At 39.3% G+C, this 26383-nt stretch overlaps 1 protein-coding gene across 3 annotated transcripts in view; it reads right to left on the bottom strand.

Moving 5' to 3' along the window:
* Positions 1-2182: 2182 nt before the first annotated feature.
* The window catches only part of LOC115226303 (ubiquitin carboxyl-terminal hydrolase 24), a 148601-nt gene continuing 124400 nt past the window's right edge, over positions 2183-26383 (bottom strand). For all 3 annotated transcript variants that reach the window (XM_029797297.2, XM_029797298.2, XM_036515375.1), the window contains 14 exons: positions 23664-23862; positions 21594-21697; positions 21164-21277; positions 19777-19876; positions 18732-18851; positions 18344-18430; positions 9300-9411; positions 8720-8838; positions 8361-8474; positions 8201-8266; positions 5438-5531; positions 4627-4781; positions 3456-3545; positions 2183-3215 (listed from right to left, as the gene is read on the bottom strand). In XM_029797297.2, coding sequence (XP_029653157.1) covers positions 2817-3215; positions 3456-3545; positions 4627-4781; positions 5438-5531; positions 8201-8266; positions 8361-8474; positions 8720-8838; positions 9300-9411; positions 18344-18430; positions 18732-18851; positions 19777-19876; positions 21164-21277; positions 21594-21697; positions 23664-23862 — 1873 coding nt within the window. In that variant the 3' untranslated portion in view covers positions 2183-2816. The remainder of the gene's footprint in view (positions 3216-3455; positions 3546-4626; positions 4782-5437; positions 5532-8200; positions 8267-8360; positions 8475-8719; positions 8839-9299; positions 9412-18343; positions 18431-18731; positions 18852-19776; positions 19877-21163; positions 21278-21593; positions 21698-23663; positions 23863-26383) is intronic.

Below are 26383 nucleotides of genomic sequence, written 5' to 3'. Positions count from 1 at the left end.
ATCTTTTATGGTAGTAGAAAAGGCATTTAACTCCTATTTCTAAATTCAGTGTGTGGTGAAGCAATTAGCTGACCCCTGATTATAATTATGCTTATAATTATAGAATATTTGTTTATCTATATATATACATACACACACACACACAAAGAGATAAAGATGCATAAGTGCATGTGTGAGTGTATGCATATTTGTGTCTCTTTATCTTCAAATCACTACTGATTTGGTCACTTAGGTAACAGAAGCTATCAAATATTTCTAGTTTTTCTCACTGACATGTGACAGAAGCTGTTTTCTGCACATTTTCAGTGTTTATTGCTCCTAAGTATTTGCCACACACAAAAATATTACATTGGTTGGAAATAGGTGAGGCTGGCAACAAGAAGGGCATCCATCTGTAGAGAATCTGTCCCAATCCAAGATAAATCCCATCCAAACATAAAAAAGGCAGATGTTATAACAAATGATTTTGATATGTTAGAAATACCAGTTTTTATTCTTCTTATTGTTGGTGTTCTGTGACCATCCCATCTTTGATTCGGGCATAGTGTATCTAGGACTACAATATCTAATGTGTCCTTCTTGTTGTTTAGCCGCAGGTCAGTCTGATCCAGTAGACCTATGATCAAATATGTTCCAGCTATGACCATCCCGTCTTTGATTCAGGCAAAGTGTATCTAGGACTACAATATCTAATGTGGCCTTCTTCTTGTTTAGCCCCAGGTCAGTCTGATCCAGCAGACATATCATCAAAGATGTTCCAGCTGTGACCATCCCGTATTTCATTCAGGCATAGTGTATCTAGGACTACATTATTATTTCAATTTTTTAAAACCAGTTATTTATTTTTTCTATGCAAGTCTCCACTTTTTACTTTTGGAGTCATGGCGCAATTTTGATGCTTGCCCTAGCTACGCCTCTGATCATGAATACAAGCAGCATGTTACTCCTTTGAAGGAGGAACATTACCTGACACTGTGCATAAATTGGAAATCAATGAGTCTCACTAAGTCAAGTAACAACTTCTCATGGAAAAATCTTGACTCCAGTATGACAGACATGCAATTAGAATGTTACCATTTATGGCTAGATGCCCTTCATAACAAGGTGTATAAAATTGGCTTTTCAGTAAAGTACTATGTTAAACTCCCTGCAGGGGTATTAAATTCAAGTCTTGACACACGGTCGACAAACTTTAGCAGTGAAAACTATGTAGGTATGACAAGCCAATTCTAAGATAGTCACAGGTGAGGTGTGAGGTCCCTGTATACTAAGAGTACTAAATGAGGTACTTGTATATTGAGAGTACCAAGTGAAACTGATACAAACACACAAAAAAACAGTCAAATGGAAGTCAGCAAGCACAGAAAAGAAAAAACATAATTCATCTTTTTTAACTGTTTTTACTTAAATTCTTATCATCATCATGATTGTTTATTAAATATCGAAGTAGGTTTAACGAAGTGTCACGGCACAAACACAACACAACCTGTGTCCTCCATGGATTAATTAACTTGGTTTGTTCATATCTTTTATAGTCTTTAGTGTTTTATCCCAGAGTAGGGTGTGATGTGTATATAAGTAGGTCTCTGCCCCAGAGTAGAGAGGCAGTGTGTGTGAGTGTGTGTGTGTGGATTTCTGCCCCAGGGTCAAGAGGGAGAGATGACTCCCACCTATCCAGTCGTCTCAATTTCATCATCTCAACACAAACAGGACAAAGACACTTGAAGCTGCATTGATGGAGATTTGAAGATAAAAATATTGACAAGATGGTAAATAACCAGGTCAAGGGTTCAAACTGAATTGCAGCGAAACACAATTTCATCGATTGGCACAGGGCCAAAAAGATGTAGGGAAGAATGAGTGGTTTATAGCAGATTGTTTCAGCCCCCACCCCAAAGATATGGCTGGGGCCTATGTTGTTGAGCCTAAAACGGGATGAAAAGTAAATTTGATCAGGGTGCGATTTCAACTCATACAAGACGAAAGCTAAATACTGGAAGTCATTTAGTCTGGAACCTAATTTCTGTAGTAATAATAATAATAATAATAATGGTTTCAAATTTTGGCACAAGGCCAGCAATTTTGGAGAAGGGGCAAGTTGATTACATTGACCCCAGTACTCAACTGGTACTTTATTTTATTCACTCCAAAAGGATGAAAGGTGAAGTTGACCCCAGCAGAATTTGTACTCAGAATGTAAAGATGGCAAAATGTCACTAAGCATTTTGTCCAGCAGGCTGAAGGCTCTGCCATCTTAATAATAATAACAACAATAATACACACAAGCCCTGAAATTTGTGGGAGGGGGGGGGTCTATGGATAATATCAAACCCTGTATTCAAATGGTTCGTTCTTTTATTAACTCCAAAAGGATGAAAGGCAAGGTTGACTTAGCGATTTGAATTGAGAATGCAAAAAGCCACAACTCAATATCACAAGGCATTTTGTCTGACACTCCGCCAATTCAAACAATCCACTACAATCAGACCACTTGAGAGAAAGAAAAATTAATTAGAAAAAAACTCTATGGAAAAAAAAGGGGGAGAGAGGGCAGTAGTGGTGGTGGTGGTGGGGTGAGGTAGAACGCCAATACATTCTCTTGTGCTGATGTCAAGGATGCAGTGGTGACACTGGTAGTGGTGGTAGTAGTAATAATAATAGCAGCAGCAGCAGAAGGTGGGGTGGGGTGGGTCATTTCTACGACACCCAACCCTTCCCCCCGACACACCAACACAACTACTCTGCAGTCTGTTGAGAAACAACCCCTCTGCCATGACCACCACTACCAAAAGGGTTTGCTTTGTTTTGTTTAGGGTTTAACCATCAGACAAGGAGAGTGTTGGTGTTGATGTTGTTGATGTTGTCGTTGAGGCAGTGGTAATGGTTGTATTCTCAGTAGCAGTAGTGGTGATGGTGGTGGTGGTAGTGGAGGTGGTGGTGACGGTCTGCCGACCATGAGCTGATAGAGTCAGAGTGCCACTAGTCTCACTATTTGTCGAGATTGTCTCTACTACAAGAGGTGTCAGCCCATTGCCAGTTTGAAGCTGTCGGCCAGGAGATAGCTGCGATGGAGCCGTGTTGTCCGAAATGGACTGCATCATATTGTAGCCAAGTTTCTGGTTACTCTGTTGAACCAGTAAGGAGCTGGTGCGGCTGGCCATGTTACCATTGGCTTCCAGTTCAGTGAGCAGAGCTGTGGCACTGTCAAGGGTGTCCTGAAGGAAGAAAAGAAAAAAAAAAAGAAGACAGGTTTAAGATGAACTTATAGGGACCAACAGAGAAGACATGTATAACTATGATATAGCTGTTACGCATCCAATCAGGCAGTGTGTGCGAAGAGAGAAGTAGCAGAAGAAGTAGAGAGGCAAAACAGAGATATGGAGGCAGATTAAGAGACATGGGTAGAGAAAAAGTAGAGAGAGAGAGAGAGAGAGAGATAGTAAATGGCTATTTACCTGGGCACTGACTGTCCTCTGGAAGGATTTCTGGTTTGAGTCCTCATTGGAAACGGGGATGGCATTAGATGGTACCCAGTAGTCAGACATCTGTGATATGTTTGGTAGTGGTGGGCATGAAAAAAGAGAAAGAGAGATTAACAGTGGCATTAACAGATATTTTACTTAGAATATCCTTATAAATTGAATAACCACTGGTATTATACATAGCTAGTGGCTATATATATATATATATATAGTAGTGTTCATAGCTCATAGTATTTACACCAATGGTGTAGTGATATATATATATAGATATACAAACACACACACACACATATCTAAACTGTATGAGTCAGAACTCCATGTTGTTTGTTCCTTCTAGAGCCATAAGGGCTGGTTTCCTGGTTTCATTGGCGTATAAGCTTCTGGATGGGAAGCCGGTCCATCACTAGATGCAGGAGGAAAGAGAGAAAGCTGTGGCAGCAAAAGTTTGCTATTACCTTCTGCCAGAGCCATGTGTAGCTTAGGTGTTTCGCACGTAAACATATACATTGCCTGATCTGAAATTTGAACCAGCAATCCTTCAACCTCGAGTCCACTGTTCTGACCACTAGGCCATGTGCCTCCAGAGAACTCCAGTTGTTATTTTTACACTTGGATAGGCATTCACATAAAACACTTTCTTAGAAAGCTTTTGTTGGATTAAACATCCTCAATAAATAGCCTTTGCTCGTGTATGTGTATATATATATATAAATATACACCTTTATATATTCATACACTTATATACACATAAATACATACATGTTCACACTTATAGTTTTATATATATATATATATATATATATATATATATATATATATATATATATATACACACAGTAGTACTGAGAAAATGTTTTTAAATTAAAACTTTCCCAGGCTATTTGTTGAGGAAAGTGTTTTATGTGAATGCTTATCCAAGTGTAAAAATAACAACCATTAACAACTTTCACTTTGCATTCAGACAAAGAAACATGTACGATGAATAAATTTTGTGAGTTTTGGGATTTCCAAACATATACACTCACACATCCATTTATATACATCCTCGTACACACATTCATTCTTCTAACAAAACAAACCAATGGATGGTGCTGAGTTGTCGAACATTTAAACCAGTATGTTAGACTAAGAGAAGCAAGATTACCTTTTTCTCCAGCCAATTAACAGCCCATTGCCATTTTGTAGAGGTTTTCATTAACTGATCTTTGGCCAAACCACATCGGTTGCACAATTGCACAAGGAACTTGATACACTGGTAGGAACGGGAACTGTCAGACAGGTGGAAACTGCGGATGGTACCTGATGAGATAGAGAGAGATAATAACCATTAGATGCAAGAGTGACTTTGGGCACAAGATACATATTCCATAGCTATACAGTATATACACACACATTATAGAGCCATATTGTATATACATATGCATTATTTTTCTTTTTTTACTTGTTTCAGTTATTACATGTTGATGGATTGGATTTTATTAGTTGTCTATTGATAAAATCCAATCCATCAACATGTAACTATTTCTATTGAACTCTTACCCTGATGAGATTCTACCCAGTATTATTCAAAATGCTATTTTATTCTAATCTTTGAATTTATTCCAATCTTTGAATTTGCAATTATATATCGGACTGAATTGAAATGTACATAGGCTTTATTTTGGCAGTATGTTAATAAATTCATTTTACATCCTTACCAACTCTCCATTCTTCCTTAATCATATATATATATATATATATATATAATATATATATATATGTGTGTACCCTAACACATATTGTTTCTGCATTTATAATGAGTGGGTTTTTATACTGTTTGCAGTGATAGTATCAGGAGGATCACATGCCATGTCTTTCCAACATGACCAAGCTGTAGCAATTTTATTAATTTCCCCAATTTGGGACTGGGCACCACCACATTTAAAGGGTTTCATTATAAATAAAGACCTACTTACTGAGTAATCCTTCAAACTTCTTCCCGTTCTCGTTCATATGTCCATCAATGACCACCCACTTCAGTCGTTTTAATTGTAATGGATCTTCCAGGAGCTGACAACAACAGAAAATATTTATTAAATGCAAAAACTTTTTACCTCAAATATGGACTTTCTATTAGTAATAATAATAATCCTTTCTATTATAGGTACAAGGGCCTGAAATTTGAGGGGGGGGGGGCATCAAGTATATCGACACTAGTACTTGACTGGTATTTAATAATAATAATAATAATAATTATTATTATTATTATTATTTCTAAAAAAATTGCCATCAGGGCAAAAGATGAAGGAAACAATCAAAGACAAAAATAAAAATATCAGGATTTAGAAAATGAAATCAAATCGAGGTGGAGGAGTATAAAAAAAGATGAAATACAATTGCAGATGATATAGAAGTAATGAAAGATGATGGAGAAGGAGGAGTACCTTGATCTGGGGCCAATAAAGGAACCTCATTGATCCTACATCAAGACTGCTCTCTCAAAATGTTATTCTTTGATTCACAGACCCCTCCATTGGTGCCATTTTCACCACTCCTCCTTCATTTATTTTTCAAGTGGCCCCGAAAAATTTCAATGAAGGCCTCAACCAAAGAGGAAAGTCTTTGTCTTCATCCCTTTCAACCTCATCCACTTCACAACCTCTTTTGATAGGAAGGCAGTAAGGCAATCATTAAAGTGGACCTGGCTTATAACCAGATCTGTCCCAAATATGACAGCAGCTGTTCAACATATCTCCATGAGTCAGTAAAGCCAGAACACTGAACGAGTGAATGCAGAACGGTTTCATTGTTCTGCACCCATCTCAGATAGACCCATTTAATGCCACTTGTGTACCTGTAGAGTTTATCCCAATCTGCTAGCATCCATTTGTAGTATAACCAGGTCTAAGACTTCTGGAAGATATCCATGGAAGTCCCCAATCTAAAAGAATTCCATAACAGACTGGTTAGTTTGCTTCCGTCACTTTTTTTCCAACCACTAAACCCCTAACAGATTGCTAAAGTGGAACATCCACTGAACCCGTTGCTTGACTGGTGGAGGGTGGTGAGCACCTACCCATACTCTAGATGCCAGGTGTCCAATCCTAGTCTTTGCTTCACCCTGGGCTGCAGCTCTGCCAGAAAATCAGGTTTCACAAATAGTGACCACACCTGTCCACCATGAAAGAATCTTAGTAGTTGGAGAAGTCTCAGCATGTGTCTACATGTTAGTAACCAGGGCATACCTAACCTACAACACAAAGGGGACTGGCAGAAGATGGAGCATGTGACCAATGGAATGTGTCCCTTCGACAAGAAGTCGAATAGAAGATGTTTCAAATTGATCAGCTGGTAACTGGAATATGGCACAAAGGTCAAGTGGTAAACAATAATGGAGGCATCTGCCTGACCTTTTACGGAGAGGTTCCTCCAAAGTTCATTTCTAAGAAAGGCCGGTTTGTTATATCATCCCAGTTCTAATCTATCACAAAGCAAGGACAGAACCAGAGCAGTTTAATTGTTGTTATTGACTTTCTGCAAAGACTCACATCTTTCAAGAGCTGAGGCAAGCTGTCCATTACTGTCTCCAGCCTATCACTTGCCCTGAACAGTCAATGTCTGTCAATAACAATCAAACAACAATAATAAAAATAATGGATAGAAATTTTGGCACAAGTTTAGAAAGTTTGTGAGAGAGGGCAGGTCAATTATGTTGACCTCAGCGCTTAGATGGAACTTACTTTATTGACCCCAAAAGGATGAAAGGCAATTTGAACTCAGAACATAGACGGACAAAAGGCTGCTGAGCATTTTACCTGGCATGCAAACAATTCTGCCAGCTTGCCACCTCAGTAGTAGTAGGCACCCATGCCGATTGCACATAAGCTCCTTTTGAGTGTTGGGCCTCACAGAGGCAATGACAAATGACCAAGACCTTCACAACATGCCGTGCTTGAGAAGACTCATCAAGCCAAGCGAAATTATAGTTACTCTTTAGTCTTTTACTTGTTTCAGTCATTTGACTGTGGCCATGCTGGAGCACCGCCTTTAGTCGAGCAAATCAACCCCGGGACTTATTCTTTGTAAGCCCAGTACTTATTCTATCGGTCTCTTTTGCCGAACCGCTAAGTGACGGGGACGTAAACACACCAGCATCGGTTGTCAAGCAATGCTAGGGGTACAAACACAGACACACAAACATATACATATATACATATATACGACAGGCTTCTTTGAGTTTCCGTCTACCAAATCCACTTACAAGGCTTTGGTCGGCCCGAGGCTATAGCAGAAGACACTTGCCCAAGATGCCATGCAGTGGGACTGAACCCGGAACCATGTGGTTGGTTAGCAAGCTACTTACCACACAGCCACTTCTGCGCCTATGTAGTTGTGGCAGATACCGGCGTCATCCAACTGGCACCTGAGCCAACGGCACATAAAAGCATCCATTATACTCTCGGAGGGGTTGGCATTAAGAAAGGCATCCAGCCATAGAAAGCTATGCCAAATCAGACTGGAGTCTGGTGCAGCCTTCCAGCTTGCCAGCCCTGGTCAAACCATCCCACCCCTGCCAGCATGGACAATGGACGTTAAATGATGATGACAAATAACAACAACAGTAGTAGTAGTAGTTTCTGATTCCGTCAAGTGACAAGTGGTGGTGATGGTGATAATGAAGGGGTGGCAGGGGTAGATGTAGTAAATTTATAAAAAAACTATTTTGAGCAAAATCTTACCAGAATCTCCATGAGTAAGGAAAATATGTTCCGCACTTCGTTACAGGGAGCTGTTTGGTACTGGACCTATGGGATACACACAGACAGACATTTAGTGGTGGTGGTGACAAAAAGTGTGTAGTGAGAAAAGAAATATGAAGAGGAGGTGGTTTGTCCTTACCATCAGGCACTCGAGGACTGTCATACTGAAAGTGCTGTTACAGAAGCTACAGGCCAACAGCATATCGGTGACGGAGTCTAGATTTGAACTGACTTCACGTACGGCATACACCACCTTGGCAGAATGAAAGAGAATAATTAGGAGTATGATACCATTGACATAGCTGTGATATGTTGAGAATGACACAGTGGTATGGAAGACATACAAAATAATGTAGAATTTGGTGGTTAGGTATAATGGTATGGTAGAGGGATTAAATAATACTATGATGATTAGGACAATATGATGGTATGACAGAAATTTTGCAGTGGTATAGCAATGGTATAACAGTGGGATGGCAGTAGAATAACAGTACTCACCTCGTTGATGTAACGGTAGGATCCTGCACCAAAGACGAAGTAAAACATGTCATCAGACATTTTAAGGTACAACTGTGGAGAAACAGTTTGTGGGGTGTAGACTTTGAAGGGATCAGGTTCTGTGAAAGAGATATTAGAGGATAATTATAGCAGCAACATGGCCATCATCGTTACAACAGTGTATCTACCAATATACAACAATATGAATCTGGGGTATATGCAGCCATATCATCGTGTGTGTGTGTATAATAGGAGTAAAGGCATAGCTGAACGGTTGATAAGTTCACATGACAACCACCAGTCGCTGAGTTCAATCTGAGCCCATAACCTTGGATCAACATAACAAACTCTGTAAGTGAAATTAAGCAGAAAGAAACTGTGTAGAATTTCATCTACAAGTAGAAGTCCTCACTTATCACATACACACTTGAGAATTAGATTGAAGGTCCACTTGAGGAATAGACAACCACATGCTAATTCAAGGACTAAGTCTTCCAGTTGTTCTAACAATGAGAAGCTTCTACATCAGAACTGTACATTGGATACAACAAAGATTAAATAACACAATGGTGTCACCTACCATCAGTTCTGTAGCTGGAGACATCACAGTTCAAGATTAAAGTAGCAAGGGTCGTCTGCAGGTGTCCAAAATCTCGGGCTTGAATTGGTATCCATCGACGAGATGATAATTCCTAAAGAAAACAGAGCAATTAGTTGGATGGAAGGTTAGCAGCTGACCAGATGACCAGTAATAGCTTGATAACTGTGGAGATAAGAGCCCTTAAACAGGTCAATGATTTACACACTCAGGTGTGACAATAACAGAGACATTTACAAGGTACTGCTACACAGTACAGAAGATTGTGTGTGAGTATGTGTGTGTGTGTGTGTGTGTGTGTGTGCTGTCAGATAAATTTGTCCATTTTTTACCAATGTTATTTGAATTAAAATATTTTTATTAGTGCTTTATGGTATTTTGTAGCCCTATTCTTTTTCTAGAACTTTTGTTATTCATTTTTGCAATTTGGATAAATTTTACATCTTTCCAGCTTTGACCCCCTGCTTTTCTTCAGTGATAACTGAGGTTCCAAAACTGTCAAAACCACTCAAGACATTTGTGCTGTGTATGAAGAAAATGTTATTACTGAAGGAACGACACAGAAATGATTTTGACGCTCCAAGGAGAGGAAATTCTACTTCACAGACTCTTTGCATCTTAGTCAATGTGATCAGTTCAATAAGGATTGATTGAACAAGCTCATCCCTGAGAATTCATGCCAATCTACCATGGAATTGATCCAGCAGATGGGATGCTCTCATAATCTTCACTTGATGGGCAACATCCGAAAGCTAAGTGAACAAAGGAGACAAACTCCAATTCTCTTCTATCACACACCCATCTTACTAATTTAACCACAAACACTATTCAATAGCTCCGTTAAAAGTTCTACCACGCCCACCCACCCGCCATAGTCTGCTGACTGAGCACTTTCAAATTAGCACATCTTTTTTGTTGCTCTTCAACAGTCTGCAACGATAGTGTCAAGTTGAAAACATTGTTTGCTGTATTCTTTGAGACAAGACCCAATAATTTCTACCCTGGTAGAACAAGAAGTCATGAACAATAAAGGAGAAGATATTATTGACTGTGTTTTATTAAGTTGTTGATGAAAAATAAATGGAAAAAAAAAAAAAAATTTATCTGACAACTTTCTCTCTCTCTTTCTCTGTATATATATATATATATATAATATAATATATATATATATATATATATACTAGCTGAGTCTCTCGTCCTTACTGGGTAATTTTCACAATAGAATGCAGACTTTTGGAGTAGCAAACTCATATAAGTTGGATTTTCTCCATTTTGATGATGATTTTTCAAATTCTTTCTTCTCCCCACTTGCATGTTGGGCGGGAATTGGGTATCTTCACTGGGGTACACGGTGGCCATGGTAATGGCACCAGAAATGATGAGGGAACTAGACTACTGGAATTCTGTGATGCATGTAACCTTTTAATCTGCAACACTAACTTCAGGAAGCCTGACTGCCACCTTATAGCCTATCAGTCAGGAGACTCCACTAGCCAAATAGACTCCATCCTCACCAGACAGCGGGATGCAGGGTTGCTCTTAAATACAAAGACCCTCCCGGGTAAAGAATGTACCCCTCAGCATAGGCTAATCATTAGTGACTTTAGGCTTGAGGCCAGAAGGATTCCAAGAAACATACCAATCCAGAAAAGAAGGATTTGGAAGCTAAAGAACCCTTCACATGGTCAGAGATTTAGGGACATACTCATCAAGAAATTTGATGAGAGGGAGGAGGAGCTACAGACGTCGGACATAGAAGGTAGCTGGAAATTCCTACGGGACAGCTTGCTGAGTGCCACAGACCAAGTCTGTGGATGGTGCAAAGTCCCTTCCAGACCTAGAGTTACGTGGTGGTGGAATAGTACAGTAGACAAAGCCATTAGTGCAAAGAAACAGGCATGGAAAGCCTGGAGGGATGGGGGTAGCAGGGAACTGTACCAGGTAGCCAAAAGGGAGGCTGGGCGGCAGGTATACATAGCCAAAGATGTAGCAGAAAAGAAGAAGTTTGCCAATGTCCAGCGAAGTGAGGACCAAAGAACTGAGGTATTTCGGATTGCTAGACAGTGTGTGAGAGAAAATAGTGATATTACAGGAGAGAAATGTGTCCGCATGGATGATGGTTCACTTGCTTTCAATGTTTCTGAAAAGAAAGAGGCTTAGAGAAGCCATTATGAAAGACTGCTGAATGTGGAGAATGAATGGGAGGAGGAGAGCCTGCCAAATGTTGACCCAGTAGAGGGACCAGCTATCCGAACAGAGAGCTCCCTTGTAGTTAAGGCAATTAAGGACATGAAACCAGGTAAAGCTCCAGGCCCATCAGGAATCACTGCTGAGATGCTTAAAACAGCTGGTTGTGTGGGCTATGGCCTAGTCACCCGCATTGTAAACCAAATAGTTCATAATGGAGTCACACCCAATGACTGGCGTAGCAGCATCATAGTCAACTGCTACAAGGGTAAAGGTGATGCTCTAGATAGAAATAACTACAGGGGTATTAAACTGTTGGACCAGGTGATGAAGGTCACAGAGAGGGTCATAACCCATCTCATTAGGGAGAGAATTTGCTAAGATGAGATGCAGTTTGGTTTTGTGCCGGGTAGAAGCACCACTGATGCTATATTCCTGGTTCGACAACTGCAGGAGAAGTACCTAGCTAAAGATAAACCCCTCTACATAGCTTTTGTGGACTTGGAGAAAGCCTTTGACAGGGTCCTCCGATCCCTTATCTGGTAGTCGATGCGGAAACTAGAGATTGACAAATGGCTAATAAGGGCTGTACAGGCCCTATACAGAGAGGCTGTCAGCAAGGTTAGAATTGGCAACGAATATAGTGAAGAATTCCGGGTAGAAGTAGGTGTACACCAAGGTTCAGGCCTCAGTCCCCTTTTATTCATCATAGTCCTCCAGGCAATAACAGAGGAATTCAAAACAGGTTGCCCCTGGGAGCTCCTCTATGCTGATGACCTGGCTCTCATAGCAGAATCACTACCAGAACTAGAAAAGAAATTTTGGGTGTCAAAGCAAGGGTTAGAATCAAAGGGCCTTAGAGTAAATGTAGCAAAGACCAAAGTTATAGTAAGCAGAAAGGCGAACCCAGCACACACCCCCTCGGGCAGGTGGCCCTGCTCGATCTGTAGGAAAGGTGTAAGTAGAAACTCCATAAGATGCACCCAATGTAAGCTATGGATGAATAAGAGGTGCAGCAACATCAAAGAGAAATTAACTGATAAGATAGCTTTCATGTGTGGCAGATACACAGGGTCAATAGACACCACAGATACTCAGAAAACAGATTCCATCACACTCCAGGGGGAGAAACTAGAAGTAGTTGATAGTTTCTGCTACCTGGGTGACCAAGTTAGTAGTGGAGGTGGATGCTTAGAGAGTGTCACCACTAGAATACGAATAGCCTGGGCAAAGTTTAGAAAGCTCCTACTCCTACTGGCAACAAAGGGTCTCTCGCTCAGAGTGAAAGGTAGATTGTATGATGCATGTGTGCGAACTGCCATGCTTCACGGTAGTGAAACATGGGCTGTGACTGCAGAGGACATGCGTAGACTTGAAAGAAATGAAGCTAGCATGATCCGCTGGATGTGTAATGTCAGTGTGCGCGCACGACAGAGGGTAAGCACCCTGAGAGAAATACTAGACATAAGAAGCATCAGATGTGGTGTGCAAGAGCGATGCTTACGATGGTATGGTCATGTACTGCAGATGGATGAGGAGAGATGTGTGAAGAAGTGCTGCTCCCAAACAGTTGAAGGTATCAGGGGGAGAGGTAGACCCAGGAAGACATGAGGAGGTAGTCAAGCATGACCTCAGAGTGTTGGGCCTCACAGAGGCAATAATGAAGGACCAAGATCTCTGGAGATATGCTGTGACTGCAAAGATCCAGGCTGCTTCCTGTACCAGTTCTGCCCATTCAAAGTACCTTGGATTTCAGAACATCCCGCTGTGCTTGAGGAGACCTATTGAGTCAAGTACATGAACATCGAAATAAATATCAATGGAAATAGTAGTTGTGATACCTGTGCCGGTGGCACATAAAAAGCACCATCTGAATGTGACCGATGCCAGTGGCACATAAAAAGCACCATCTGAACGTGGCCAATGCCAGCGCCGTCTTGACTGGCTTCCGTGCCGGCGGCACGTTAAAAGCACCAACTAATCGTGGCCGCTGCCAGACTCCCCTGGCACGTAAAAAGTACTCACTACACTCGCAGAGTGGTTGGCGTTAGGAAGGGCATCCAGCTGTAGAAACAATGCCAGATCAGACTGGAGCCTGGTGCAGCCTCCTGGCTTCCCAGACCTCGGTCGGACCGTCCAACCCGTGCTAGCGTGGAAAACAGATGTTAAACGATGATGACTATTTAAAGACAACTTATTCTTGAGACAGATTCTGAAAATGAAATTCATTTTTCTTGAGGATAAAATATTTCAGAACCTTTCTGGGCTTAACATACATACATAAACACATACACTTGCATTTATATATGTATGTGAATGCACACACACACACACATTTACATCTAGCTACTATCAGCATGCACATAAATCAAACATTGGTGAAGTATTATGCATGTATCTTTCAAGGTACATATTTCAGTATACTACATATATCTATCAGTCAGGATGTATATAGCAGGGTATGTATTTCAGTGTATGTATGTATGTATATCCAGCAGCCAAGAGTCTATTAAATATATCATGGTAAAAGATGCATATGAAAGGTTATTAAAAGTGGAGATTACATGGGAAAAAGTGGATCTTCGAAACATAAACCCAACAGAGGGACCAACCATCCTAGTAAACAGCAGTGTAAAAGGCTATTAAAGATATGAAGATAAACCCCTGATCCATCAGGAATCACAATTGAGATGCTTAAAATATACTGAAGGGTGGACTATGACCTCGTCTCCTGTTAATCAGGTTGTATAGCAAAGTGTCATACCTAATGACTGGTGTAGCAGCCTTATAGTCAACTGGTGCAAAGATAAAAGAGATGCTTTAGATCGCAGGTGTCAAACTCAAGGCCCGACACATAACTATATCCAGCCCACAAGAGAATTTTAGGCAAATATTTTTTAATGGCCCATCGATATGAAGTGCAAACTCCAAATCGCCCAATATAGCAGCCTTGTCGAATGAAAGGCAGCTTGAGAGCAATCCTGTGTTGATCAGAACAAGTTAAAAGGAATGTTGTGTGGTGTGTGGATGTTTGTCATTGCATAACCTAGCAACATCCTGTTGTTTGTTTTGGATTGGCACATAAGTGATGAAAGTAGTATAATACCCAGATATTGCATTACTCCTTCCTGCTTATGTCATATCAATCAAGTGTCTATCGGTGGATGCACAGTCTTACTTTTAAATCAAAGCTAGCCATTAAAATGGCCAAGAGAAAAGTTGATTCTGAAAACAGAGCTTTTCAAAGCCACTGGGAAGATCAATATGTTTACTGATATTGGCGGTAAACCTGTGTGTCTAATTTATGGAGATAATGTGGCTGTGATCAAGGAATATAATCTAAGATGGCACTGCAAGACTAATCATCAAGACAAATTGTAAAACTTGAATGCAGAAGAATTGAAGTGGAATCACAGTAGATGTTTTTCACCAAAGCAAAATCACGAAGTGAAGCTGCTGTGAAAGCAAGTTTTATTGTAGCAGAGGAGATTGCCAAATCAGCCTGACAATTTACTGAAGAACTGCATGATGAAAGTGTGTGATGTCTTGTGTCCAGACAAAAAGCAGATGTTTGCAAATGTAAGCCTTAGCAGAAATACAATTGCTGATCAAGTTTGTGAGATGGCCACTGATGTGAAAAAACAGCTGATCGCAATGTATCCTCTCTTGCTGTCAATGAAAGTAATAATACAATTGACATTGCACAGCTCACCATCTTCATCCATGGAGTAGACTCCAGTTTAAATGTTACAGAAGAATTATTGGACATGAAATCCATGCATAGGACGACAGGAAAAGACATTTTTGACAACATATGCCGAAGTGTAACTGACATGAACCTGCCTTGTGGCAAACTTGTTGGAATTACAGCAAATGGAGCACCGGCGACATGCGGCAGAAGTAGTGAACTATTAGGACAGATGCAGTTAAAGATGCAGGAAGACTGCACTGGTGAGTTGATAGTGTATTATTGCATTATACACCAAGGATCACTGTGTGGTAAAGTCCTCAACATGTAATGAGCACTGCAACACAAAGCATCAACTTTATCAGAGCCAAAGGTTTAAATCTCTGCCAATTTCAGTGTTTTTTGCAGGAAATAGATTCAGAGTTTGGTGACATGTTTTATCATACAGAGGTGTGGTGGCTAAGTTGGGGAAAAGTTCTTGGCAGAGTTTTACAGCTGACTGAGGAAATCTGTCCGTTCATGGACAGCAAAGGAAAAGACTCCACCGTTTTGTGGGATGAAGAGTGGAAACATGGGTTGGCATTTCTATTTGACATAACTACCCATCTCAACATCTTGAACCTGCAGCTCCAGGGATGGAACCACTTGACCATTGATATGCATGAATCATTGAAGGCATTTCAAGTGAGGCTGCGCTTATGAGAGACACAAAAGCACCCATGCAACTTGTTTCACTTTCCTTGTTGCAAAGCAATGTTGAACCAAGTCAGTGCAATGGTGTTCCCAAACGCACACTTTGCTGAGAAACTGAGTTCACTTTACAATGAGTTCGCACAACATTTTACTGACTTTGAAGTACAGAAAAGTAATTTCAAGCTGTTTTACAGCCCATTTGCTATCAATGTGGAAACTGCACCTGTCCATTTGCAGATGGAGCCCATACAGCTGCAGTATAATGGGACACAAAAGGCATAGTACAACTGCTTTGTCTCCATGCAGCTCATAGCTGTGTGAGCAGCTGTTCTCTGTGATAAAAATTAACAAAACATCACACAGGAGTCATCTCACTGATGAACACTCGCAGTCCATCCTGAGAATCTCCATAACACAGACCCTTATTCCAAACATGCTGCTCTGACAAATTGGAATAAGAGCAAAAATTGGTATGCCTTGATTTGCTATTATTTCAACTTTTGTCTGTTTTAATTCATTTCAATGTTTAAAGAAGGTTTAGTTTTCCACTGCTTAATGAATATTTATCCAGTTCAGCCCACAATCTTAAGTGTGATTTGAATTTTGGACCCCTGTATGATTGAGTTTGACACACCTGCCTTAGACAAAAGTAATTACAGAAGTATCAAACTGCAGGACCAGTTCTTGAAAGTTAGAGAGAATTTTAGCCCAATTAATTAGGAACAAAATCAGATTTTGTGAGATGTAGTTTGGTCTTGTGCTGGGGAAAAGCACTTGAGATGCTCCATTTGTAGTAAGGCAGGAAAATTATTTAGTCAAAGTAAATCATTAAACATGACATACATCAACCAAGAGAAAACCTTTGATAGGGTCCCTCGCTCTGGAACCTGGTAATGGCTGATGTAGCTAGGGATAGATGAATGGCTTGTGACCAAAACAGAAGAGTTTAAGACATGTCCCCTGTTGGTGCCCGAGAAAACCTATCACAACAAAACTGAGCTTCTGAAAGTATAATGTTTAATTTATACAACTGATGATGATGATGGCCCAATTTGCTTGTCATGCCATCCACACAACTCAACTGTCTCTCACGGATCCCTCCATCACTTACCAAACTGCTGTAATATTCTGCCGAAATTAAATGAAAGAACTACATATCTCATTATCATTTCTACGATACCATTTATCTTCCTCACTACCAGGAACCACTTCATTTGACAGCCCTCCTCCATTCTTGACATTCTCACACTATCCCTCTCCACTTACACTGATTACCATTCTTTTCCCTCACCCCTCAACTCACATGTCTCTCTCTCACATTTTTGCAACCTATCAACCAACCTGCCATTTCCTTTTCTCCCATCTCTCCCACTTACAATATTACTATTCAATCACTTTCTGCTCTTTCTCTATGGTCAGTCATCACCAACTCTCCCCTATATTCTCTTCAACTCATACTTAACATCAATCTTTGCTCCATCATTTATTATATTCACCTCCTCAGCCCTCCATACTCTCATTCTACTGTATCTTGCACCCTGTACCCACCTGCCCATCCACCCTTCCTATTCTTTTGTCTCCACTCTTTCTTCTATTCACATAAAGGTACACTCACATAATGTAAGGACGGTAGCCATGCATCTCTTCTACAGCAACAAATTTCTTTCTTCCTCTTCTTTTATACTTCTCAACATAAAGCCAACTCCTGCTCTGCTACAACTCTACTCAGTTGAGACGGATCTTTTTTTCTCTCGCAAGTTCCTTGGTGACCTCAACTGAGCAAGTGTTATGAAAAAAGCACCCAATACACACTATAAAGTAAGTGGCATTTAAAAAGGACACAGAAAGCCACAGAAACCTTGCCACAATAGACATTAGGGCTTGAAGAAGTCTATAACTTGTCAGATTTAGTTGAATAATCCAACTGATGTCAGTATGGAAGATGGATGTGAAGCAGTGATGATGTCACTGGACCAAGAAATGGTTCCCCTGTTTGTTGGGTCTTGTTGAACTATCAATAAATGCCAGCAAGAGAAAGCAGAGAAATATGCTTCTGCTGATTGTGTAGGAGAGAGGAATACTAGAGGTTTTAACCATTTCAATACCAACCTGGCTGAAACCACCTCTGGCTCTGTAGTACAAATGTCTTGATTTCATAAGTTTTTAATTAAAATCTTCCACCAAACCTTAAGTCACAATTTATGATCCTAACACTTGCTTAATAATAACTAAGTTATCTTACTAAATTCTGTGTTATATTTAAAATTAATTGAAAGAAACATTATTTTGAGCATCTCAAAATAAATACGGTAACAAAAGGGTTAAAACTTGTTTGGATATGTATTATATATTCAATGATTTGCAATTTTGCTGTTTGGGATGTTGTGTAGTCATCAGGGTATGTTGTGTACAGGTTGTAGTTTATCAGTGGTCTGCTGTTATAGAAGTTGGTACCTACTTCTTCTTTGTCGACGGTTCCAAGTAGAAAGTTGATCAGATGATTGAAGCCCTTCCGATGGAACATGTGGCTGCAGGCCTTGGTACCCTGACAAAATATGAAGGGGAAAAGGATTTCAATTGAGAATATAAAGGAAGAGGAAAGAGAATACAACAAGATATTTAATCTGGTTCTGTAAGGATTCTTCCAGCTCAGAAGAGGAGGAGGAGGAAGAATAAGAATCGTTTGTAATTTGAGCAGCCAGCCAGCAATTTTCAGGTTTGGTGGGTGTGTCAATTGATAACACCTAGCCCCAGTACATGACTGGTATTTTAACAAGCCAACCTTGATACTCAATTCGGGTGAAGTGGTTTCAAAATGATGCAGAGACCATTGCAATAATTCTTACCATCTGGACGTAACTTTTGAGAACGAGGAAATATTGAGTGGAGTTTTTGATGTTGTCAGGAAGATCTTTGTTTAGCATGTGGAGCAGATGACCCACCAACTGGTCAAATGATTTGTATGTCTGAAAAATAGGGGAAAAAAAACAATTAAAACACAATTTCTTATGGAAATACTTACTGCTGTCAATCCCATCCAACAGACACACCTAAGATCAAGGATGTTTCAGCCATGCCCACACCAACTTTTTATTAAGACAATGTGTATATAGAACTACATTATCTAATTTGTTGTTGCTTAGCCTCAGTTCAGTCCAGATCCAAAAGATCTATGATCAAAGATGGATCATCTATGAACATTTCATCTTTATTCAGACACAGTATAGCTAGGACTCCATTAACTAATGTGCCTTTTCTTTGTAAAAGTCATTAATGTGTGATTTAAGGAAGATTTCACTGCAATTTAAACAAGGAGTCACTCACGACAAATGACCCCAGGATTATGTACTTGTTCATGTCTATTGTGTCAGTTCACTGGACTGAGTTACCCCATCTGGACAGATGTCATATCCATGGGGATATTAACTCACAAACCTATTTAATATCAAGAGCCAGCTATCAAGTTATAACAAATATTGCATCTATAAATATGTCCCTATAACTTCATGCCCTTCCTTTCACATATTACCCCCATAAACCTTACCTCTGTTTCACTGTTCACCACTAAAAACTGCTCTTTTACCCTCAAATTCATTTATTTTGTTTTATATTAACTTACCATTGTTACATAAACACATATTCACTGCTTACTTTGACAGCTCTCAATGTAACCCTTTGTCTACCTCATATTTTGTCCTGATGTAACCCTATATCCAACTAACCTATCATCATATATGTGACTGAAGGGGTCATATTTATGTGAGTAAAATTTTCCCTCCATATCCAGTCAATCATTAGCCCTATGCCCATAGCACTCCTCCCTTGTGTGACCCTGGTTATGTCCAGCCCCTCAATATCAAGCAATGATCACATCAAGAATACAAGACTCACAGCTACGGCACCATGTTGAAAGAAGCTATTCATCATACGTTGGAGGATTTTGGCCAGGGTAAGCCGAACATCTTTGTTTGGACATTCCAGCAGAAAGGACCTACAAAAGAGAGAGAGACATAGACCTTACAGTAAGGGTTTAACAAAGTGTAATCTGTGGACAGTGATGAGGGTTGATGAAGAGCAAAATAGGGAGTCAGTTGAGGGTTTGTTTGAAGTAATAAAGAAATCTGTGATAGTCTGGGTGAAGTACTTGATTGGGCAGGAGATTGCTGAATCTAGTCTACAGACTCTACCCAATGCCACATGTGTGTCATTGGTAGATAGTCTATAAATTGTAACAAATGCAGCATATGTGTCCACAAACATAATTATTAACCATACTTTTAATTCAGATCATTGAATATATTTTCAAACTTGCTCTTTTAAGAAAGGTCGTTAGTGAAATTTGCTTCATCACAATTAGATTCAGTTTTCCTGTAAAGACCATCACAGCCAAATGAAATTGATGTAACACAATTAATGCTCACAATTAACAGTGTTACCAAAATGAACGCTGGCACTTGTTCTATCATTTACCACTGAAACAAGATTTGTTGCCAAGCCAAAGCTGAAGTCAGAAAGTTTCTCAAAGTTCAATAATGATTTTTCAGCACATAAACTTCCATAAATTTGGATCCCATTGAAATTCCGGGCTTTACCAAATTGGTGTCCATTTACATTGATGTATCTCTGCTTACTTCAACATGTATATCACTCTAAAGAAATATTGAATTTTTCAAAGTTCTTATTTCTTTTTTAATTCTTCTGTTAATCCCAAATTTTTCTCTAATTCCATCAACATTGAAATTCCTTGTCTAAAATGAGAAACAAAAACCATTTTTTTATCTAATCTCTTCATGAAAATTCCATCAAGAGCAACTCCTTTCACTTTATTTCTTCTACAATTTCATTCTGTTTCTCCAAAAGCTGATGATTTTGGCTGACCAATTCTTATAATTTCTTAGAAAAAGTCTTTAAGGTGGTTTTGTAATCTAGAATTAGTTTTTGAATGATATGCGTGGAAATTTTGAGAAAATGGAATGCAATCCCAGGAATTTTCAACTACATTTTTAATCAAATTACCCAGGAATCCCACAACAGAAGCCCTTGTCTTATGAGTCTCATAAGGCTGCTGATGATGGGAGCAATGGTTGTAAAGCCAGGGAAGAAGTGAGAGCAGTGTTTGTGATTGGTAAGAGTGGGGAGGGAGTAGTAAAGCTATGGCTTGTAAGGAGGCAGGGACAGTTGTAAGCTTCATAGTGAGGTGAGCAAGGGTATAGGGGTCGAAGCTGGTTGCAGGAGTAGGAGGAATAGTGAAAGGTAATAAACTGAGAGAGATACTTACTTGATGTAGGTATAACCATCGTCTTCTCCAATCATGTCGACCAGGCACATGCAGGCTTCTTTGCAGCGAGTGACCAACATCTCAATCACAGTGACCCAGTCATCTAACTCAGCCCTGAACAACGACAACAACAACATTAAACCAAAGTTATGTCTGTCATTTATGTGAAAATTTAGCAATTTTATGTCTTTCTATGGGAGGAGAGCGGATATAAAACTTGATAAATTGTACAGGCTGTCAATAATTTAAAATTCATGGACAGAAATAATTACTGGTACACTAGAGATTAGTTAATTACTGGTACATTGGATATAAATAAATTACTGGGCTCTGTCCCTTCTTTATCAATGTTATCAAACAGAGTCAGGACAGACATCCTGGCTGCTAGATGTTTTCAGTGAATCAGAAAATAAAAATTAGACTTTCTTACTTTGTCTTCAGTTTTGCTCTGAAGTACGTATTGATGAGGAATTTCATGGCCAGCTGGAGCGACTGTACACATAACTTACTGTAGTTGGGGTCAGTTTCATGAGCCTGTGGAGAGATGAATGGAGTGGTTTAGTCAAAAGGGGACAGTACATGGTTACAGAGGGAGAGGAAGAAGTATTTAGTTCCAAACACCAGCATTCAGTGTTCAGTTCCAATTGAAGTCAACATTAATCTCTCAGCCCAGGGTTTAATAACTACCAACACACTATACAACACACTCAGCCTCTCTTCTGTTGCATAAATCGTGTCCTGTCACGCCTCAGGGAACCTGAGAGCCAAATCTTTGGTTGAAAAAGTTCATAGGATGACCAAGATATTCTCAAGGAATTCGAAACATTCAAGAAAACCAGCTGGATGTTCCCTGTCAAATTTTCCCATGATGTGATTGGCCTGGTGCACTTTTGGTCAGATGTCAGAAGATGTGGCACCCACCAAGCAGAAACCTTCATCATGCCAAGTTCATTGTGCAGAATATTCTCTACTCCCTCACAGGATATGGCTAACAGCATTGGCTATTTGAGTTATAATCAATCGCTTGTCATCCATCACTATGTGGTGAACATGATCAATGTTTACCTTGGTGGTGGCCATTTCAGGATGTCCTGACATTGGGTCATTTTCAAGACTCTCCTTTTCTCTCCTAAATTCAGCTGTCCCCTTTTGCACTGTTGATAAAGTTTGAGTGTCCATCACCTAATGTAGCAACCATGTTAGTATGAACGTCTTTGGGGGTCTAAACCCTTTTTCTGCTGGTACTTGATAAGACCAAAATGCCAAATTTAGTTCATTTTAAAGAGAAGTTACTACTAGTTACATCTGATGTCTTCTTTGAACAGTCAGATGTCAGTTTACCCGGAAAGAAACAATGCAGTTATTAATGAAGAGTTTAAATTGATGCATGCAAGCTTTCACAGCCCTAGCATCACTCCTTCATAATCAGCCTATGAAAATTTTAACCCAGCTTTGTATTTAGGTGAACGGGTTGAAGACAAATGGCAAAGCCCTGGAGGGTGGGGAAAATGACTACAAGACTAACAATATAGTCAATGTAAAAAATAGATCTGTTACAACAAAAACAACAAAAGTAATCAACAAAATTGTATGAGGACTGAAAGAGGTGGAGGTGTGTGTGTGTGGGGAGATTCTTTGCAAGACAAGGAGAGGATTGTGGGACCACCTGGTCAAAACTGGTGCCAAACAATGGGAAAAAATCCCCACTCTTTGAATTACACCTGTGGAACCCTTCAGAAATTGAATTTGAAGAGAGAGGAGTGTCAAACCGTTGCTGCTGACCAACGACAAGAAAGGATGAATGACCATTGTGCCACACAGAAATCTTTATCTACATACATACACACATACATACATACATATATAATGCAAAAATATATATAAAATAAAAGAAGGAAAATGCTTACAGTTTACATAGTTTTAATATAGTTTATAAGTGAAAGAGTATTGTGTTTGTCTGACAAACACTTATAAATATTCTTTTATTCTTTTACTTGTTTCAGTGATTTGACAGCAGCCTTTAATATATTAAAACTATGTAAACTGTGTGCATGTTTTTCTTTTATTTTATATATATATCTATTTTGCATTACAACTTACCACGTGAGAATAATCAAAATTCTCCTCCTCCCTTTTCCTTACTATATATATATATATATATATATACACATATAATAACACAGCATGACTTAATTTATGAGTGTACATTACACCCACATTCATGATACACCACAAGACACCACGATTCTCGATATCTGGTCATAATTTACAAGTGGCATTCCATAAGTTTTTCAAACTCTTTCAGGAGAGACCTTTATTAATTTCAAATTGGTCCAAAACTCTGACCTCCTTCAAAGTAGGATCCTCTCACTTCAATGCATCTGTTGCAGTGCTCCTGCCACTTTGTGAAGGTCCCATTGAAGTCCTCAAAGAGGGACAGGTTTGATGTCATCACAACAACAACAGCAGTACAACAACAACAACAACAACAACAACTTACTGCATTAACTGCGGCCAGGTTCTTGATGAAACGGAAATACTCATTGTTGTAAATGTCTCTGTTCTTGACAAAGATTATGTTCTCGGTGCCAATCACCTTCTCAATGCTTGCTGGCATCTTCTCTGTGAAAATACCACGTTTTTCCCCTTTGTGGACCAACTCTGTTAACTCGACCAGGCTGTCAGAGTTCAAACTGCGTCTATGGTGGAGAAGATGAGATGACAATGGGATTATTAGAGAGATATAAGTGTGTGTGTGTGTGAACAGGCTTCTTACAGTTGACCAAACACAAGGCTTTGGTCAGCCTCAGGTTAGAACCGAATACAGGTTGGTGACAGGGAAGACATCTGGCTGCAGAAAATCTTAACAAACTAGGCATGCAAGGACATTAAGAAGATGATTACAATGACAAACGAATGCTGTGTCAACGAGGATCTCTGTCCACACATTACTGAAAGAGTAGGATTCCATGCCTCTAAAACAAAGAAGATGAGGAAGGAGTGAGACTGCCTGTGGGATTAGAATATTGGTTGATGTTAGAAAGGACATCCAACCATAAAAACCATGACAAAGCAGACATTGGAGCTAAATGCAGTCCTTGGACACATCAGATTATGATCAAAAACTCCAACCTATGTTGGCATGGAACAAAGATACTAAATGATGGTGATATATATAATAAATCATACAACACTGAAGGTCACAACACCAAAGCAACATTTTTGGACTGACTAAATTAGTAGGCTTATTATCACCTAGGGCCTTAAGCAACAAAGACATACAACTGACTGACCAGTCAATGAGGAAATCTGTTCACATATTATATTTAACGTATGGGATTATACAGGTTTAACACTTGGCTCTTCCCACTTTAGGGGACACATAAAACAGTTTCCTCAAACAGCATGGCTAATCAGAGGAAATTGTTATTTCTGTTTAACTGATCTATGAACATATGAGGTCTACCCAGGATGTCTGGCAGCAAGTTTCTTAGGATGACCATTTCTCCTTTTCTGATGTTTTCCATCAATACAGTCTTTGCTGGCAGCCACAAAATGTGACCCACCAAGCGAAATTAAAACAACACCTCAGTTTGCAATTAGCTGCTATGTTGCTAGATGACTTTAGTGATAAAAATAAATATATATACATATATAATTATCATCATCGTTTAACAACTGTTTTCCATGCATGCAGTTATGTTGCCTGAAGAGGTTTCCATTACATCGATCCCCACTCACTAAGGAGCAGTGTAGAATTAAGCCAAAACTGTCGTTGTCTTACATAACGCTTCCAGTATGCTCTGTCTTCTGTACACTCAACATGTACTGACAAATTCCCTACGTACATCCAGCAATGAAAGACTACTACCCTGGATGATGCCTGGTAGTCACAAGTAGTGAATGTGCTATGCAGGCACAATACAATGGACATTCCCATAACAAGGTTCACATACTACACCTTAAAGTTCCCTACCTAAGCTTTAATTTTAACTAAAACATATATACATACATATATATATCTTTATATATAAAACTGTAGTTGTGTGTGTGTCTGTCTACTCCGATTTAGATTCCTAACTACTCCCATATTTTGCGGTGCAGTTTAACCAAAAGTGGGTATCTTATAGTCGTGATTCATATCGAGCCCTTCTGGGTATTAGTGTGCGTCTACGATTTAAAAAAAATTTACCATCACTTTTCCCCATTTTTAATCCATTTTTCGCTCGGTTTTATATAAGGGAAGTAACTCTCTAAAAATGCTTATATAGTTATTTCCCTTACAAACCCGAGCAACGCCGGGCGATACTGCTAGTATATATATATATACACACACACACACACACACATATATATACATACATACAAGAGTTATGGAATAGAGTAGATAAGGTCTGGACTACATATGTTTCATAGTGAGTAAAACCTATGAAATATATGCAGCCCTGGTATTCTTATTCACACACCTGGCAACTCTGGTCACCTACTCATTATGAAACACTCACACAAAAATATCCAAAACCTGCCGTCTCAATAAACCACGTTTGTCCCTGAAAGTTTTTTTTTTTATAAAATAGAGATGTGTGTGTATTCGCTTTTCACGTGAAAACGTCTTCACCAATTACTTCCATACCTGTGATGCATGAATTATTTGACCTCGGACACATAATAGGATCTTCATTTGATTTTTTAAAATTAAAAATATCAAATATTGCTTTATATTAATGATTTACTTTTTTAAAAAGGTTTCTCAAAGACAACTTCCAGTATTGACGTAAAAACGGCAAAGTCTCTCAGTCTCCATTTTAATGTTTGCTATTTGTAAACAACTAAAACAAATTACTGAAAGAAACATTTATGGAGTTCACAAATTTAAAAATTTGAAACTAGAGACTTTTTTAAACTTTTTTAATTTGTATGATTTTTTTCATTCCATGTTTATCTCATTCATTGTTTGCAATGCTCTCTCTCTCTCTCTCTCTCTCCAGGTTTCATTTCCGTAAAGCTTTTCAGTTTATTTCCTTTCTGCATGCCGTGTACACATCTGGTATCTATTTGTAGTCAGTCACACACACACCCACGTGTTTCTGTATGTACGTGTGTGTCTGTTTGAAGGGGTGTGTTGTCATGTATACGTACACACATAAATACATATGTAAACATCTTTTTCTCTGTGTGTGTGTGTGTCTGTGAGAGAGAGGAAGAATGTCTAAATGGCAC

This window comes from Octopus sinensis, linkage group LG30 (assembly GCF_006345805.1).
Source record: "Octopus sinensis linkage group LG30, ASM634580v1, whole genome shotgun sequence".
Taxonomy (NCBI): Eukaryota; Metazoa; Mollusca; class Cephalopoda; order Octopoda; family Octopodidae; genus Octopus; species Octopus sinensis.
The sequence above is the reverse complement of the archived record's forward strand: the minus strand, read 5'-3'. Positions and strand labels throughout refer to the sequence as shown.